The sequence below is a fragment of the Astatotilapia calliptera genome, chromosome 22 (genome assembly GCF_964374335.1).
Source record: "Astatotilapia calliptera chromosome 22, fAstCal68.1, whole genome shotgun sequence".
NCBI classification, from domain to species: Eukaryota; Metazoa; Chordata; class Actinopteri; order Cichliformes; family Cichlidae; genus Astatotilapia; species Astatotilapia calliptera.
The window spans coordinates 37,047,386-37,066,926 of record NC_137442.1 but is presented as its reverse complement, the minus strand read 5'-3'; the positions used below and the strand labels follow the sequence as shown (position 1 = coordinate 37,066,926).

The 19,541-nt window shown below is 44.6% G+C and overlaps 2 protein-coding genes across 24 annotated transcripts in view; one reads left to right on the top strand and one right to left on the bottom strand.

The window, feature by feature from the left end:
• The window catches only part of epb41a (erythrocyte membrane protein band 4.1a), a 52,737-nt gene extending 46,474 nt beyond the window's left edge, over positions 1 to 6,263 (bottom strand). For 18 of the 21 annotated variants that reach the window (XM_026155481.2, XM_026155484.2, XM_026155497.2 and 15 more), the window contains exon 1: positions 6,106 to 6,263. The gene's annotated coding sequence lies outside the window, so the exon portion shown is untranslated. Of the gene's footprint in view, positions 1 to 5,600; positions 5,732 to 6,105 lie in introns of those variants that run through there. The other 3 variants (XM_080296266.1, XM_026155482.2, XM_026155483.2) reach the window with 3 other exon arrangements.
• The window catches only part of LOC113014155 (uncharacterized), a 32,824-nt gene continuing 19,177 nt past the window's right edge, over positions 5,895 to 19,541 (top strand). The window contains exon 1 of one of the 3 annotated variants that reach the window (XM_080296277.1): positions 5,895 to 6,033. Coding sequence is in view for 2 of the 3 variants with exons in the window: in XM_080296273.1 (XP_080152399.1) it covers positions 11,664 to 11,777 (114 nt within the window). In the remaining variant the exon portion in view is untranslated. Of the gene's footprint in view, positions 6,034 to 9,830; positions 11,778 to 18,740; positions 18,873 to 19,541 lie in introns of those variants that run through there. The other 2 variants (XM_080296273.1, XM_080296274.1) reach the window with 2 other exon arrangements.

Here is a 19,541-nt window from a genome sequence, read left to right as displayed (position 1 = left end):
TTTATCGACTAAAAGATGTGGCTGGATAGAATTAAAAGCTGAAGAAAAATCAATAAATACGGGCCGAGCATGAGCTTTAGCTTTAGCATGATGTCAGCTGGTAAAGACTGGCAGATATTTGGTGAACCTCAAGGAGAAGCTCCTCTTCCCAAGAGATATAACAACAACTCTCCGCAGATAGAGACGACCGAACTGGCAGAGGCCAGGCACCTGACAGCAAAGCCAGGATTTACCCTGTGGAGGCTGGGTGTCAGGACATAGTGGGCAAAGCAGCTGTCCAGCTACTTCATGAGTGACCGGCCCAAACCTGCAGAAAGCCATGAAGGCATTAGGAGAGGAGGCTGAGAAAGCAAGCTTTTGGCTTTGGCTCTGGTGGAAGGATGTCAGTTAGCAGGCAACACCACAGTAAAGGCAGCTGCTGGGGGTGCCACAGAGACATCCCTGGTGTGCCACTGCCCCCCACTGGGAGATGTACTGGGATAGGGGGCAAAACATCCATGGATGGCGACCTCCAGTTGATGTGGTGGTGTGAAGACTCCAGTGACACTTAAAGCACCAGGGAACAACTTTGTTAGCTGACCAACGGGTTTCGGCTTGTGGCCTGCATCGGGGTCATCACAAAATACCAAACAGTGTGTGTTTCGATAAAACAAAGAAATACAGGTGAACCAGTCACACATTCACGCATAAACAAGCTGACCAATCAGCATTTAAGGGGGTGGTACTGGCTGATTGGTTGAATCAGAGGCCAAACAGGCTCTGGCCTGAGCCAGGACAGATTTAGGGCTTCAGTTGATGACCTTGCAGCTGACCTTCTGGCACTGGCGGTGACATGACTGGCTCAATGACAAAGCAGGAAACATGCATTAAGCATTAAAACTCTTTGATGTGTAGTATTATTTCCCAGCTGACTGACTCATTCCAGTTTTATTTATCCAAATGCAGTAGCATTTAAAACTATTCTAACTATATATTCTCACAACGACTGTACTGATTCTCATGTATAATTGAAAACTGACATTATTGACATGATGTGAAAACATATACAAAAAAATTACAACTGCAACCATTGCAAAAAGACAAAAACACATTTTTGAATGCACTGAATCTCCAGTTGCTATACAGCCTCAGTGTTTGGATACGCTTACGGTCTCTGATACTATTTTAAGGTATGCTCATAGATTAAAGGTGGAGAGCCAACACGACTAGCACATGAAGTTCCAGAAGCTGCTGGCAGCCCACAGTGCTGAGTGGACACGGGCGTAGCTGCACGAGTGCTGACAGGACAGAGTGCCACAGCTCCAGGTACACTGACGACCGTGATGAGAGCTAAACGCTGTATTTTACAGTTCACATGGTCGGTTTGGTGCGATAAAGAAAAAGTATGCAGATTTAATTTGTGCTGCTGTGTGTGAAATGATGTTGCCAAACACACTGAGCACATCAGGAAGTAAGGAAGAGGTTTCAGCAGAGTTGAGCCGTTGTTCTTAATGAAAGCCTTTCGGTGTTTCTTTGGACATTGGCTACATTTTTAACTCATTTTCACTCCAGTCCCTGAACATATCACCGTCGCCAGGACAATAGTGTTTTGTTTTGTTGACCTATGAATCAGTCAAACATAAAAAACACACCGAACTCAAAGGATGAACCTGTGATGTGTCTAACACATAACTCAGCAAACAACACATCTTAAACTGTATCTTTAGGCTCTATGTTACCAGCAGCAAAAAAAACCGCACAGACCTTTTCTCATTTCTGTGGTTCTATGAAAAATGCCAAAGATAACCCAGTTTGACAAACAAAACATAACAAGGTGATTCCCAAAGAGTTATTAACCGAAATTAGGCAACTCAGCTCAGTTTAAAGGCGAGTTAGTCAAGTACGGGACAAATGAATACGGTGTAGGCCTGGAAAAAAAGACTCCACGATTTAGAATATTGAACATAAAATGATGTTCATTTAGAAAAATATGGTCTAAAAACAAAAAGAATATAAATGAAAAAAGATGATGCGTTGTAAGGTGACCCTTTAACCGGGAAGCACTGGCCCAGAGTTTCTCAGGAACATGCTGCTCACACGTGGCAACACAACAGGATAGCAACAGTGTAACACTCGGCTCAGCACCTCACACCTCGCTAAACAATGGGTGACATCACGGTGGCCATCTTTTATGTACAGTTTATGCTTCAAGCATAAAACGCCGAACACCATCAACTAACTAGAATAATACTGAATCCGTATAAATGAAAGTTACAAGGATAACAAAGAGATACATTTGTGACATGAGACATATTTGGCTTTCTAAAAGAGCAACGATATAAAAGTGACTGCTGCTGAAATATAATCGACATGTGTTTTAAAGCACACTTACTTTTTACATTTACAATTTTCAGAAGGCCCAGTTAGCACCAGTTGGCACCATTATAATGGTTATAAGACACTTCTCTGTCTTCTCTGTTTGAGGTGTGGAAAGACAGACACAGTATTACTGACATTATGTCACAATAACCTGCTCGGGCTCCATGTCTAATGCTCGTCACAGCCCGCAGTCGCTGTGCTGTAGAGCGCCGGCTGTCTTTCCACCCTTGAGAGACTTGATCACCGCCTTGGTCTCGTCAGAAGTGAAGGCACCAGTGTCCACAACGAGTTCATCATTTTTGGCTAAGTCATCATCCAACAAAGGCATATCTGGGGCAGGTTGATTCAGGAGATCTTTGAAGTGCGCTACCCAGCGCTTATCGTGGTCTTTCTGCGTGAGGAGAGGTCTGCTGTCAAGGTGACGGTAAGATCGCGCACGATCTGGAATAGCGTTCTCGTATCGTTCCGATCAGCAGCTTTCCGCTCGACCCATTTGCGTTTATCCCTTCGACAGCTTCGCTTCACCTGCCAATCGGGGCGTCGGTACCACTCCTCTGCGGCTTGCTGTTGTTTATTTCATGCCGTCTGATCCCGGGCGATTTTCGCTCTTCGTCGTTCATCGACTAGCTGCCATGTTCGATCTTGGATTCAACGTTCCTCGAAGGTCCCTCTTCACCGACCGATGGCATTTTCGACGCTGGCCACCACGGCGGTTCGAAGGGCAAGTGGAGGAGGGGTTAAATAAGTCAGAGTATAGTGAGATCAGAGCCAAGAAGTGGTAGAAATGCTTTATATAGTGCACAGTCAAACTATATAATGGTGTCTTTGATTTTGTCTGAAAGTACAGATATAGACACAGATTTTAAGGCATGAGGCCTGTGTTTGGGCACATAGTGGCCCAGTACCAACAATCACAGTGACACATCCATATCATTAGGTGGATTTCTAGGTTCAAATTAGGTCAGTGACATGAAGTGATATGACAAGACAGACCAAGCAGTTTAAAAGAGGTGCTAAGGTTTAGGCTGAAAGGAAGGCCTGGTTCACCGGAAACATCAGCAAAGAGTAAAACGTACTTAAGTGTATCTGTATTTCTGACTGCACGGTAGCCTGTGTCAGAGCGCTAAAATTGAGCTTAAGCGCTAAAAGCGGCTTTAAAATAATCTGGGTGGGATTAAAGGCTGCAGTGTGCAGATGTGGAGCACAGAGGATGCTGATGTTAATCAGTAACTACTGCATGAGCCTCCCTCCTCACACACTCATGATCTACACAGTGCCACCGTGTTTGGGGAGAGAAAAAAACATGGAATTCGACCTGACCCAGATGAATCTGTGGCAAGGATTCATCGTTATCCAGCGAAGGAAAAACAAGTTCTGAAACACAAAAACACGTGAATCCATGCACAGCATCTGTGTGAAGAGAGGGCAGTATGAGGTCACACCGAATCAGCAGGCATCAGTGACAACGATGGAGGCAGTCAGCATAGAAACAACACACAGCTCTGAGCATCTGAGGGCTGGGCAGGTAGAAACCATCGTTCAGTTAACAATCGTTTTTATCAATGACCTTTCTTTCTGATGAAAGCAAGACAATAACTAAATAAACACTAATAATCGAAGGAAAAGAAACGATGATGAAATGTAGCAAAACTTTCATTAACGAATAAATAAACAAAAATCCTGGAGAGACAAGATGTCAAGTGCTCGAGGTGCAGAGCAAGGAGTTTGAAAGTGAGCAGGTCAGAAGAAGAACCTCCCTACGGTTAGGTGGACACATTCGATGTGTTTGTCATGAGTAGCACGTTACTGTAACCAGATTACTTTTTTCAAGTAACGGGTAAAGTAAGGGATTACTATTGCAGAAAAAGTAGTTACATTACAGTTACATTCCCGTAAGCACGCTGCGGTACAGCGTTACTAAACTGTGATTTTGTTTGTGAGAGTGTCTCATGACAATGACGTACGAGCGTGTGACGTCCGTGGCAGCAACAGACGTGGATAACATGGAGTGATGGAGAGAGTACGACCGTGCAGCGTTGCGGAAGTAATCAGATTACTGTGAGTTTGAATCTGTTAAAAGTGACACAAACATCAGCGTCTGCTGTGCACTCTGTGTGGGAAGGAAACTTCTTTCTGCAGCGAAAAAATGAAACTTCAAATCTGAGCGAGCAGCGAGCGCGCCGCCACGGCAACGTGACATTCACAGAGAAACCCCCGGACCCCCCACTGACATGACCGCTGTGGGCAAACCTCCACCCGCCCCACTCCTGATAAACAGGTGGCAATAGATTTAAGAGCTGCTGAGTCTTTGATTCTATTTATTTTCTGCTGTGTTTTACTCGCATCTATTTGAAAGAGTGTAAACACAAAACATGATTTTATCTGCTGGAACATGCAGACGATAGGTTTCCATGTTAAACACGTTTCTTCCAGTCAGAGAATGTTGCAAATAATTTAATATTTGCTTGATGCATAAAGTTAAAAAGATGAAAACTAATAAAACAAGTTTAAAAAATACTTTTTCATTGGATTCAGTTTCATATGATGGATTATGCAGAAACAGTCGAACACGGCTGAAAGCTAACACTGTTGCTTTATTACATATTCAGGTTGTAACTCATGTTTTTGAAAAACAACTAAGTAACTAATTACTTAATCAGTAATGTAACAGGATTACTTTTTGGAGTTGTAATCAGTAATTAGTAACTAATTACTTTTTTCAAGTAACTTGACCAACACTGCTGGTCACAGAATGAAATATGTTCCTGTGCTCGTCCAGCTTTGTGAGCTCGCTCGCTGGTCTCAGATCAGCACCTTGTGCCTCTGCTGCTGTCACGGTTTGAAGCTTTGTGGTTATTATGAGTGTTATTTGAGTTACTGCTGGCACCACGATACTGACGCTGTTTGAACTTTGACGTGTCTCCGCATTGAACAGCTGAGTTAGATATTTGTGATAATGAGCAGTTGAACAGGTTCAACAGTCACACTTTGCTTCCTTGACAGTGAAATTTTTGAAGGCCTAATAACGCACCAAAACTGCAGAGAGATACTATAAAATCACCACAACCTTGAGAAACAGTCTGCAGACGTGTATCGTGTTCTTTGCCTTGTTTTAGTGTCTGACTTGGAACACTGAATGAATATGAAGTAGCAGTGAGATGTGTCTGATGTGCTGTGACAACAATGAACGTGGCAGCATGTAGCAGACAGCAGCGCTATAAAACCACCGAGAGCATCCACACCTCGTTGCTTTCTTCTGCTGCGCTTGAACTGAAGTGAAGAACTTTTCTCCGTCTCACCGGACAATAATCAAAGAGTCCAGTCCTCATGATGATGATGATGATGATGATGCGCTCTGCTGTGAGCGCTGCAGGCCTGGGTACCAGAGCGCGGTGCTGTTCATGCTCATAATGTATGAAAGCACGAAACGGAAGCATCTCCTGGTGCGCTGGTTGTGTAACACGAATGCGCGGATTGCGGTGGTCACGGATAAAGAAGTAGTGCATCCGCTCATGCTGTTACATCATCGCCGTATCATCAGACACGACCTTCTACCATGCAGAAATCATCCAAACTCCACTAACGCTGTTTTTCTGACCCGTTTTCCTGCATTTTGCTGCCGTGACTCAGTCAACACTACAGCCCGGCGCTGAGCGTGGGACAATAAAAGGGGCGGTAGGTGTACCTGTCTGCAAATGGCGCTGGATGTGTGCGTGAGCAGCTCGTGTGATGCCGAGGATCACTCACCCGCTCACCTCAGAGCATCCGAAAAGAACAGGTCCTGTTTGAAAGCGGTGTCAGCGTGCACTCGTCCTCACAGGCATCAGTTAGAGAGCGCGCTCATTCATCAGCGTTATCAAGCGGCTTTAACAAAGTGTTTGGGTACCAGGCGCCAGATGGCACTTTGCCCTGAGCGTTGTCTGACAGACAGCGGTACGTGCAGGCTAGAGGTGCATGTAAGGACCGCTTCGTTGTCATGTCAGCGCCCGATCACAACAACAGCCGCCTCATCGTAAGGCAGACCCTACCCTGTCCACATACAGCAGTACTCAACAGCCTTAATATATGCAGTCAGTTCTAGGACCTGCTGCATTCTCTGGGCATACTTATATGGCACTTTATACAACACTCACACATTCATATGAGCACTGTGCAGTAAACCACACTGTAAACATATAACACTATTTATTTATTTCTCCTGATTTGTATATTTGTACACTTAAAATACTGTTCATATGTGTGCGCTGAGTGGGAGCTGCTCTGTATCTCACTGTGTGTATGGTGACAGTAAAAGGCATTCTGTTCTATATCCTGCTTCAGAGAGCAACTTGGTATGAGTATGCTGCTAAGGATATCTGGCATGCAGGCTTGTAGATGTCCTGCTCGACCTCCTGAGCTACATCCAAGTAAATGCAGAAACAATACCACTGCAGCTTAGAAACAACAAAGTAGCTAAAGAGAAAGCCAGCCTGTAAGACAACAATGAGGAACAATACGGCCCACTTTACACCCTCTGCCACCCCCTTCCTTCTACAGAAGGGTGGAGTTTTGAATGTAATGAGACCAGTGTATATGTAGAAGTAGCCAATGCTAGCAGAGCAGACAGCAGCGTTCACCAATCAGAGCTCAGGAAGCTGCTGCTCCTGGCAGAGCTCCACCATCAGTAACCAAGGGTCCCCGCCATGAAATCAGTGCATCCATCATCAGTGAGCCACTGGAAACAGCAGCAGCTAGAAATGAGCTGAAATGATGTACAAGGTTGATTTTCTCTTTCTGATGAAATTTGAAAGCAGCCTGCATCGGACAGCTCGTGTGGCAAGCAGAAAGATCTCACAGGTATCTGGACACTCGCTGTTATATAACAGGCCGTAACAGGCCAACAATCACACGATCTCATGTGAAACAAGATCCTGTGATCCGAGCAGCCAGAGGAGCTCGTGGATGAGCTTTTAGATCCTCTGAGGAAGAGCGCAAACATGCTTATTCACACTTTCTCCACAAAGCAGAATTATTGGTGCGCTGCACGACGCCAGGAACCAGAGACCTCTGACACGCATGTTTGTACGGCAGCTACAAACTAGTGATGTGCGATTCCACTGATTCCCTTTCTGATCCGATACCAAGTAAAATCCAGGGTGGTATCGACGATACTGACCCGATACCACCCTGGATACTCTGTACAAAAACGTAATGTTTCATTGTGTTTCATAATACAACATAGAATTGCATTATTTAATTGTAATAATAATATAGCTTCATAATGATTACAGGACATCAGACTACTTGTTCTCATTGCTTAATGATGCAGAATTATCATATAGAAATAAAAACCTGAAGTTGTGCTATTTGAACACGTAGCCTGCCTGCTGCACTAAAGGACTCCGTGAGAGACGTCTGTCTCGCCCTAGCAGCACCTGTCCCTGTCCTCCACCTGCCCCTGTCCTCCACCTGTCCCTCTCCTCCTCTTCAGTTCGCCTCAACATACGCTCGTCATATTCTGTGATATGATTTACTCTGAGGTGTTTGACGAGGTCAGCGGTGTTACCACAACATCTCACTTTCTTGCCACATGTATCGCAAACCACGTCTTGGCTGTTTGTGGAGGTAAAATACGTCCCCACATGACTCCAATTACACTCAGCCATTGTTGCGAGTGCGCACACCAGGGGCTGTGACACAGTTATACAGCCCTGTTTCACACATGACTATGAAAGGCGGAAGAGGAAGTAGTTCCTTCCAATTTAGACAATCCGAATGATATAGTTTCTTTCCACTGTGTTCCTGTTAATGAAAAACTACAAATTTACTCCAGAGTACTAACACATCGATATTTTAATATGAGAATCGATTCTAGAACAGCACGGTGGCACAGTAGTTAGCACTGTTGCCGCACAGCAAGAAGGTCCTGAGTTCAATTCCACCATCAGGCCGGGGTCTTTCTGTGTGGAGTTTGCATGTTCTCCCCGTGTCTGCGTGGGTTCCCTCCGGGTACTCCGGCTTCCTCCCACCGTCTAAAGACATGCAGCTTGTGGGGATAGGCTGATTTGACAATCCAAATTGCCACTAGGTGTGAATGTGAGTGTGAATGGTTGTCTGTCCCTGTGTGTTAGCCCTGCGACAGACTGGCGACCTGTCCAGGGTGTACCCCGCCTCTCGCCCTATGACAGCTGGGATAGGCTCCAGCGCCCCCCGCGACCCTGAAAAGGATAAGCGGAAGCGAATGGATGGATGGATTCTAGAACATAAATTACTGGTATCAGAAGAGTCGATATTTCAGTGTCGATCCGCAAACAGACAGCAGCAGTTATCAGTCAGCATCAGTCAGACTAGATCAGGTAAAAATGTATTTTACATGTGGAGGAAAGCTTTAACTTTTCCAAAATCCTTCAAATATCTCTCTGTATAAAGGAAAGTGCTAGGAACGAGCTACATGAACAATGCTTTCAAAGGAATCTGATGTTTTTGGTATGCAGTGATAGTGTATGTGTTTTTACACACGGGACATTTTAAGCTTAAATGTGGAATATTATTGTATTTCTTGATGATTGTTCTGTGAACACCACAGACCCACACAGCGTTCACAGTTAAATTGTCTTTATTGTACAGATTTTGCACACACACGATGCCTCCTCCTCGCCACCTCGACCACCGAGCTTCCTGTTCGGCACCTCGTGTTTCCCAGGGCAGCTTGCAGCTGTGCTCTCACACGCCTCCCTTCACCGGAGAGAGTTGGTCAGCCTAATTCCCTCCACCTGGCTCACTGTAGCGGAGCCAGAGACCACAGCCCTGCCATGTCCTATAAGTCATTAAAGGCCATTTCACTTCATTTTAGTTCAGATTTATTGGTGGTGCCGGTTTACAGTCAGCTCTTTGTGCTTCTTCTGAAAGTTCTTAAAATGAAACATGTCTTTAAAATGTATTTCAGTGAAAGGACAAACATGCCGCCTGAGTCGGCACAAAGGAAGAGCGTACCAAGTAAGCTGCGAGACACGCCCCCATAGATACAGCACCGTGGTTATAATTGCCATATCTAAGCCAACTCATGTGCTTTTGTCTGAGCGCTGGTCTGTTCACCACACTGCTCCTCACATCGGCGCTCTTTACAATCAGATCTGTTCTCGCATTCACACAGACGCTCCTTCCCCCATCACTTTACAAAAGGCCACCGTTGCAACCCCCTCCTCCTTCACTTGCATCCTCCAACCCCCTTCCACACAGGAGCAGGTGCTAAGCCAGACTGTCTGCTGAGGTGAAGCGTCAGCCATTAAGGGAATTAAAAACAAGAGAATTTTAAAAACAATCCTAAAATGTACAGGAGTGAAATTAAAAATGGGGTAATGTGCTCAGACTGTTTTGTTCCACTTAAAAGACGAGCTGCAGCATTTTGCACAACCTGCAGACGCCTAATGGACGCATCACTAACCCCACAATAAAGCGCGTTACAATAATCCAGCCTAGATGTAACAAAGGCATGGATTACTGTCTCAAAATGCTGTTTCGATAAGATAGGCTTTATTTTGACTAATTGCCTCAAATGAAAAAAGCGAGATCTTACAACAGACCTGGCTTTCAAGTTTAAGATCTGCCTCCATTTTAACTCCCAGATCAGTGATGACTGGTTCAACATACTGTGCCAGCGAACCAAGATCTATAGTAGTGGCCTCAGAAGAGCCACCAAGAACCATCACTTCTGTTTTCTGCTCATTAAAATGTAAAAAGTTCAAAGCCATCCAGGCCCTTATTTCATCAAGGCATCTACGCAGAGGGTCTACTGAGAAGCCATTTATCTTTATAAGTGGGAAACAACAGTGGAAAGAAATCCCATGTTTCCTGAAAATAGAGCCAAGGTGTTGAAGATGTAGGGAGTAAAGAAGCGGGCCTAAAACCGAACCCTGTGGGACCCCACAGTGCAGAGAAGCAGCAGAGGATGCAAACTCCCCGAGTTTCACAGAGAAATCCACTCTGCCAAACAGGATCTGAACCGCTGCAGAGCGGCACTGCTAACACCCACCAACTGCTCTAAACGGGAAATTAAAATGTTATGATCCGCTGTATCAAAGACAGCAGTTAAATCTAACAGCACGATAATAACACACCTGAGTCAGTTGGTAAAAACACATAATTAAAAACTCTTAAAACGGCAGATTAGGTACTATGTAAAGCTTTAAAACCCGGAAAACTTCTAAAGTATCGTGTTCTTCTATAAAGGACATTTATTGCTTGTAAACCACCTTTTCAAGAATTTTGGGGGTAAAGTAGGAAATAGGCCTGTAATTTGCAATAGTATCAGGATTAAGAGCAGGTTTCTTAAGTAGAGGCTGAATCACTGCATGTTTAAGATTCACAGGTACAACACCAGAGGACAGACTACTATTTACTGCGTTTCTTCACCCTTGGTGGAGAGTCCCAGATTTTAAGACCTACTGGGAGATGTCCCTTATGCTGGGCTTACACGCGAATTTTGGCTCATTTTGGCTCATTTTGAGCATTTTTCAGTCGTGCGACCGTTTTGGTGATCAGTTTCGCCTTCATCGTGCGTCGTGCATCGTGTAGTATACGTGGGGTAACGAGAAGCGATTAACACCTCACGACCAGCTCCCGATCATCAATCGCTTGGTCGTAAGAAAATCAAACCTGGTTTGAAATCCTGTCAGCCGTCGTGAGGCTGTCACCGCAGCCTCTCACACTGCGCAGACACAGAAATGAAAGTGAAAAGACGAAGCAGCAGTGCAGCGTGTGACCTGGACACAAGCGATGGACATAGCTGGACTGGCCATCGGGCATACCGGGTGATTTTTTGTTTTTATGGGCCGATGGATTTTTTTTTTTTTTTTTTTAGGAAGGGTATAAATAATGAAAGGTGTTGGATTGGCCAATTGGTCATGATCGGCTCTGGGCTGGACCAATTACAGTCGAGGAGGCCGGATGCACCCGCCCCCTTGTTTAGCAATCACGTGATTTTCGCGCATTGCATGCCGGGAACTCGTGGCAAAACAATCCAAGTACCGCATCAAATGCAAGCATTTGCAGCACCGCAAAACGTTCATTCTCCGGTTCCAATACCTTCTTGTTTTTTTCTTTGCCGCACAAAAAAGGAATGTACAAAACAAAAGGAGAACAATGCCGGTCCGTACAAAGACAGACTCGACAAAAAGACGAAGAAAAGATACGAGGAAAAAATCAAAGGAGTGAAAGTGTCAGACCCTTACGAGCACACAGAGGGACAAAAGACGTCAGCGTGCTGCCCAACTGTCACCACGCTCAGATTTATAATCATACGGTTCTTAGAGTGAGTGCACACACTCATGAAGTTTAGTAACTTCATGTCACTGCAACAAGCCCAGGTACAGTTTACCGACGGATGGGTGCAGGACCTTGAAATGCACCGTGTAGAACGAAAGACCATCGTACGAACAGAGGTAAGCTTACCAGTCTCACAAATCGTCGTCATAAATACACATTCGTTAACCGTTTATTAATATAACCTTTGAGCTCAACGGTAATTAATTAGTAGTGGAAATAATTTCTGGTAGCATCACAGAAATGTAGCAGTGACAATAATATTGTATGCTGTAATCGTACTGGACAATTAGTGATACAAAACAACTGTTTTATCCTGTGAATAAAAGTACATGTTTTTGTCAGTGTACCATAATAACAGAAGCGAAACGCAATATTGTGTCAGGACAATTCACTATTTATGCACAATAAATAAAGGAGCATAGCGCGACCATTTCTGTTCAGCGCCAGACTTGCTTGTAACCTATATCACCAATTATGTTATGAAAAATGACGTATTAACTACTACAAAACTCTGACCTTTGTGGGAATGCTTGGAGCAGACTAGCCTGTTAGCTGGAGTGTTCTGGGACGTTATATTTGGTATATCCAGACCATCCGTCGGCTCTACTGGTGGTGGTCAGAGGGCCCGGTGGCGCCAGTGTCCGGCAGCCTCGCCTCTGTCAGTGCGCCCCAGGGTGGCTGTGGCTACAATGTAGCTGCCATCACCGGTGTGTGAATGTGTGCGTGAATGGGTGGATGACTGGATATGTAAAGCGCTTTGGGGTCCTTAGGGACTAGTAAAGCGCTATATAAATACAGGCCATTTACAGGCCAGGCCATCTTACTTCGGAAACATGGCTTAAAAAATTTCTCTTCAACGACGTAATCCGATAAAAAAGAAAAACGATCTCTTTACCCGTCAGCTTCCCGTGGCTGTCATGCGACCGCCTATTGCAGTTAATAATACAACAGCTTCTTGGCATTTTCTGTGTTTCTTTTTATCGCTGTGTAACTGAGTTCGATTGAAAGCCTGCGTGCGCTAGTACCTCTTGCCACAAGTTCCCAGAATCCTTTGCGGTTTTACCACAGAGTGACTCAGGTCGCATCAGAGCATCAGGCCGTATAGTGTGAGACCTGCATCGTGACCTATGAACTTCTAACCTCTGCGAGTCAATCGTGCAGTTTGAGCAGGAGCTGAATAACGCGACTGAAAAAATCGCCCAGTGTAGCCCAGCTTGAGAGGGTCGTGGACCCCCTATTGATCCTCTATCTAATCAGCCAAGGTTTCGGGTGAGCTCATTGTGAAACCTAGCCACACCCTATCATGTGACTTAATGAGGTCAGATGACGCAGGATGTGCGTGGACGTTAAGGCGTCCAGATTTTAGATGGCAGACAGTTGGTGTGGTAAGCCCCGCCTCTTTTCAAAGATGGCCGTTCACAGTGGACATGGATGTTTCTTTCACTCCTCTTTCAAACCATCTGTCTTCTCTGTACAAAATGTGAACACTGCCATCCTGAGAGAGTGACCTTTGACCTTTACATGTGTTTATGAAGTGGTGTCTCCAGTGTAGAGGTCTGAGCGCTCCTCGCTGCACTGCACAGCTGTGTTGTTCAGTTTGTGTTTGTGATGAACCAGTTTGTGTCTGAGTGTGTGGTGGGCATAAGTGCAATAATAATAATACCTTTTATTTGAGGGCGCCTTTCAAAAACCCAAGGTCACCTTACAAAAGAATAAAAATGAATAAAAGGAGCAATAGTCATAAAATACATAAAATAAGTTCAAATTGCAAAACAGAACTTGACAGCAGATAAAATGTGTTTTTAGCTGTGACTTAAATACGGGAAGAGAGTCGATGTTTCTTATGGCTGGAGGAAGAGGACAGGATGTGTGTGTACCTCTTTTTCCCGTCAGGCTTAGAGGGAACATTTTCTGCTCCTGTTCCTGATTGTGTGATTAGGTAGAGGATCAATAGGAGGTCCATGACCCTCTTAGGCTACGTCTACACTCACATGGTTAAATTTGAAAACGGCGTTTTCGCCTGAAAATGCTCTGCGTCCACACTAGCGTTTTCAGTCGTTTTCACAGAGTTGTGCGTCCACATCGAAATGGCTAAAAGTGCTTCCGTTCCAGTCCTGCACATGCGTGAAGAAGATTCGACCTGCCTCATTTCTGTCTGCCGCTTAGTTACTTTCCGGCTCTTCGAAACGTCGGCAAAATGTGGAGGAAAAGCAGCGAGTTTTTTAAATGGACTCACAATGAGGTGGAGTTGTTGCTGCGAGTAACACAAAAGTACAAAGTTGCAAAAGTGAGTGAGAATTAAAGAATTTGAAGAAAAGCTCTCTGGAGCCCGTGCAGACTGATTAATCTTTAACAGGGCTGTCAAACACAACAACAGCTGTATAATGCCCTCCACTATCTTTGTTTAATTGGTCACATGACTGCATCACATGACTCAAATGCATCATCGTTTTCGAAAAAGCTCCAGGTTCGCTGTCCACACTGCAACGTGCAAGTGGCGTTTTCTAATGTCTCTGCTTTGGAGAGCGTTTTCAAAACGCTGTGTTTTCCTTGACCGAAAACGCCGTCTCAGTGTGGACGGGAGGCCACGGAGAGAAAACGATGCGTTTTCAAATGAAAACGTGTTAGTGTGGAGGTAGCCTTGGGGAGTCTCCACCAGTTGCTCTTAGAACTGAAGAAGCTTCTTAGATGAAACGTCTTCAAGAAACTTAAAGAAGTCCAGACGCTTTTCTTTCCAAGCTCCTCAGACTACATGACCTGGATGACTGAGAACCTTCACAGACATAACATCTCTGTATCCACCAATAACAGACTCATTATGAACAATTTAAAAAATGACTGTCTGCTGGCATAAAACGGCCGTTTGAAAAACTCTTGCAGTGTTTGATTGTTAACTTTCTAATAGCACTCAGAAGGTTAAAGGTTTGTTGTTAAACTGTAAACATCATTATTTGTTTATTTTAACTTTAAAGAGACGATGACGAGGATTATTGGGAAATAGTGCGTGTCCTTCACAAACACCTAAAAATTATTAATTATATAAGCAAATGAAATCTATCCAGCTCAATGTCACACATACCAAATGGGCCTCAGAGGGATTTACAACATTTCCCACCATACTCCTGAACGAGACAAGGACTGTGTAGCCATGGTAATAACTGTACCCAGAATCAGTGTATCAACAGTTATAGCAACGAACGTCTCCTCCACAGAAGCTTCAGAGGAGACGTGAATAAGATCAGTGAGAGACATTTAAATCATAAACGTAATTACAACAAATCCGTTTTTTTCCATATATTTTTATTGAAATTTTCTGTTGTACAATACAAACAAATATTAGCACATCCTCACATTCACACAGCGATCCATACATCAAACCTGTCTACATCATGTAGACAAATTTCTACAAATGTAGAAATGACTTCTTACAGTAATACAAAAATGCAAGGAGTTAGGATAAACAAGATTCTCCTTCCCTTCTTCTTTTCCTTCTTTTTCATAAACGTCCTTCACCTCCACTCCCTAAAATATCCATATATGGCTTCCACATATTCACAAAGTCCCATAGTTTGCCCTTGGCAATATATGTTAGTCTTTCCAGGCCTAGAGTCTGCTATTTCCTTCTTTTTTCCGGTTGTTCAAATTCCCTTGGGTATATTCCAAGTACACAGAGTTTACCTTTTAAAAGGATTTTTACCTTAAACACGTCCGACAGACATTTGATAACGTCTTTCCAAGAGTTCCTTTTTCAACTAAACATTTAGTACAGATGTCTGGAATATCATTGGACATATCATGGAGCTTGGCAGGTGTTATATAGGTTCTCATGAGCCATTTATATTGCAGGAGTTTAAAGCATTATTGTTTGTGTTTGTGCTTTTAAGCAAGCCTGGTTCCAGTTGTCTTCATCTATGTCCTCTTGGATCTCGCTTCTCCAAGCTTCCAGCTTATCTGCTGCTGAGTCTTTGGAGGAAAGCATCAATAAATTATGTAGGGTAATTTCCAATAAACCAAGTTCAAAAAAGAAGAGTCTATGGCTGACGCGTGTTCCTGGTTTCCAAAAGAAATGCTTCCAGTTGCATTATGATTTGAAGACTGTTTATTTATTACAAACTGAAGATGTAACAATGAACTCCTTCCTAAAAAACATTAAAGTTCCAAAAAATAGCAGTTATCCAGAACTAGCTGTGCACACGGTCAGAAAACCGTGAGACTCCTAACCTCTCTGTCCATGCTCCTCCCCTTCCCTCTCACACAGGGTTTTATGCTACTATTGCACTTACATACTTAAAGTGAGAGGTACCCCCTTTTAGGTTCCAATCCCAAAACAGTGACTTAAAATTACTTTATGTAAACACATATATTTTCACATTTATTAATCCTGAAAAGATGACCTATGTAATGAATCTATGAATTATAAAACAAACATGAACTCAATCGTAAATAAAAATATAAAGCAGACGTCTGGCGCTTACATTACCGGCCCCTAATTGTTCTAATAATGTATTGCCTTAGAACAATTACCACATTTTTTAACTTTACAAACTTAATATGAATCACGTTTAGACATATCCAATGTTTAAACACATGACAAAATATTATTTATAGACAAATGAATTGTTCAATACTTTGCCAATCAGCTTTGCAAAGTATATTAAGGCTGGTTTCTGTCCATTTCCAAAAGAACAGATGAAAAAGAATAAGAAAGAAAAGAAGGAAAGAGAGAAAGAAGGAAAGAGCCAGAGGTTGCTAGCACATGGCTCATCGTAGGGGCTTAGTCTTTACCACTAGCCCATTCAGATTCCACAAGCAGACAAATCTTGGTGATGGGTCTGTCCAAAACATTAGTCTTTGTCTTTATCCGTACTCGGCGAACGAGACCCTTCTTGTCTGGAACAGTTTTGATGATCTTTCCCATAATCCATGAGTTTCGTGGTGCACAGTCGTCCACAAGAAGATTAGATTAGATAGAACTTTATTAATCCCTCGGGTGGGTTCCTCTGGGAAATTCGATTTCCAAAAAAGCACAGCACCGACAGAAGTTACAGAGTTACAGAATATTATATATATATATAATACACACACACACACACACACACACATATATATATATATAAATACAGAGACAATATAAATAAAATATACGAAGGGGATAAATAGAATAAATAGCAATAAAAATAAAAATACAAGTGAATTGCACATTTCAAGTATTGAGTCTATTGCACTGTTGACTATTTACAAAAAGTATTGCACAAGGTATTGTACAGTGAGGTGCAGAGGCACTACAGCTTAGTTGTTCCTCCCTCCTTTGTCCTCCTGTCTCCCCTCCCTCTCCCCTCCAGAGAGGAGTTAAACAGTCTGATGGCGTGTGGGACAAAGGAGTTTTTAAGTCTGTTAGTTCTTGTCTTGGGGAGAAGCAACCTGTCACTGAACAGACTCTTCTGGTTGTTAACGGCCGTGTGCAGAGGATGCCCAGCATTGTTCATAATGTCCAGCAGTTTCTTTAATGTCCTTTTCTCTGCCACTGTCACCAGAGTGTCCAGCTTCATGCCGACCACAGAGCTAGCCCTCCTGATCAGTTTCTCCAGCCTGGATGAGTCCTTCTTTGCTGTGCTGCTCCCCCAGCACACCACAGCATAGAAAAGTACTCCAGCAACCACCGACTGGTAAAACATCCTCAGGAGCTTCCTGCAGATGTTAAAAGACCTCAGCCTCCTGAGGAAGTACAGTCGGCTTTGGGCTTTTTTATACAGGTGCTCTGTGTTGCATGACCAGTCCAGTTTATTGTCCACCCACAGCCCGAGGTACTTGTACTTGTTGACCACCTCCACCTCCTCCCCCTCTATCTGAACCGGCAGTGGACCTTCTCTGGACCTCCCGAAGTCCACAACCAGTTCCTTAGTCTTTGAGGTGTTGAGTTGCAGGTGGTTTGTGTGACTCCATGCGACAAAGTTCCTCACCAGACTTCTGTACTCCTCTTCCTGATCATCCCAGATACACCCCATGATGGCTGTGTCATCTGCAAACTTCTGAATGTGGCATAATTCAGAGTTGTAGCAGAAGTCAGAGGTGTACAGGGTGAAGAGAAGAGGGGACAGCACAGTTCCCTGTGGTGCTCCTGTGCTGCTGACCACAGTGTCAGACGTGATGTCCTTCAGCCTGACGTACTGTGGTCTGTCGGTGAGGTAGTCGGAGATCCAAGCCACCAGGCAGGGGTCCACCTCCATCCTGTTCAGTTTTTCCTGAAGCATACAGGGCCGGATGGTATTAAAGGCACTGGAAAAGTCAAGAAACAGGATCCTGACCGTGCCTTTTCCCCCATCCAGGTGTGAGTGGGCTCTGTGTAGGAGGTACAGGATGGCATCCTCCACTCCGACACCCGCCTTGTATGCAAACTGTAGTGGGTCCTGGGCATGTTGTACCTGTGGTCGGAGGAGGTTGAGGAAGAGCCGCTCTAGAGTCTTCATAAGATGTGACGTCAGTGCCACCGGTCGGAAGTCATTCAGCTCATTGGGCCGGTTCTTTTTGGGGACCGGGACGATGCAGGATGTCTTCCATAGGGCGGGCACTCTCCCCAGTCGCAGACTGAGGTTGAAGACTCGTTGTAGCGGCTCCCCAAGTTCAGCAGCACACGCCTTTAGCATCCTAGGACACACCTTGTCTGGGCCTGCTGCCTTTCTGGGGCGAAGCTTCCTCAGTTGCCTCCTGACCTGATCCACTGTGACACTGGGAGATGTTTGGGGGGAGGGGAGGGGGGGAGATGTCTTGCTGCTGAGAGAGGGATTGGAGGAGGGGGGTGTCATGGTGTCAGGAAGGGGGGGAAGCGAGGGAGGCAGGAGAGTGGGGAGAGGACTCTGTAGTGAAGGTGAGGGTGGGGGGGTTGTGGGCTGGTCAAACCTGTTGAAGAAGTTGTTGAGTTCGTTTGCCTTCTCCACAGTCCCCCCCACTGTGCTTTTCTTGGTGTTGTGGCCTGTGATGGTTTTCACACCATTCCACACCTCCCTCATATTGTTCCTCTCCAACTTCTGCTCCACCTTCCTCCTGTAGGTGTCCTTTGCTTCCCTCAGGCAGCATTTCACCTCCCGCTGTGCTGCCTTCATCTCCTCCTTCACTTTGCTCCTGAAAGCCTTCTTTCAGAAGAAGAAGAACGACATCTCCTTCTGCAAAGTTTCTTGATGCTGTGGCCCACCGCTGACGTTCCTGAAGTTGAGGTAGGTATTCTTTAGTCCATCTCTTCCAAAATAGATTGGACATATATTGCACCTGTTTCCATCTACGTCGTGAGTAGAGGTCATTCTGGTCAAACAATCCTGGAGGCAATGAAGGTTTTGTTTTCAAAAACAAAAGATGATTAGGTGTCAGAGCCTCCAAATCATTTGGGCCGCTTGATGCCCTGGTGATTGGTCGGCTGTTGATAATCGACTCTGCCTCACATAAGACTGTATGAAGGCATTCTTCTTCCAGAACTTGTTCTCTCACAGTAGAATTCAGCACTTTTCGTATTGATCTTATCAACCTCTCCCATGCTCCGCCATGATGTGAAGCAGTGGGAGGGTTAAATGTCCACTTAATTCCATGCTGTTGAAATAGATGCTGAAACACATGACATGCCTGCAGTGAGGAGTTGAAAATGCCAGAAAACACTGGGGCCAGCTCGTTTGCACAGTGTCTGAGGGTGGCAGGAGACACACCGTCTGGGCCGGGAGCTTTCCGAGCATTCAGACTCTTAAACTGCTTCCTCACATCTGCTTCATGAATATGAAGAGTTGTGGTGGGAGGAGGTGGTGTGAAATCCTCTTTTGTGTGGGGTGAGGAGGGGGGTGTTGTAGGTGAACAGTTTGAAGGTGGTGATGGCTCTATGGAGGGGGGAGAGGTGGGGG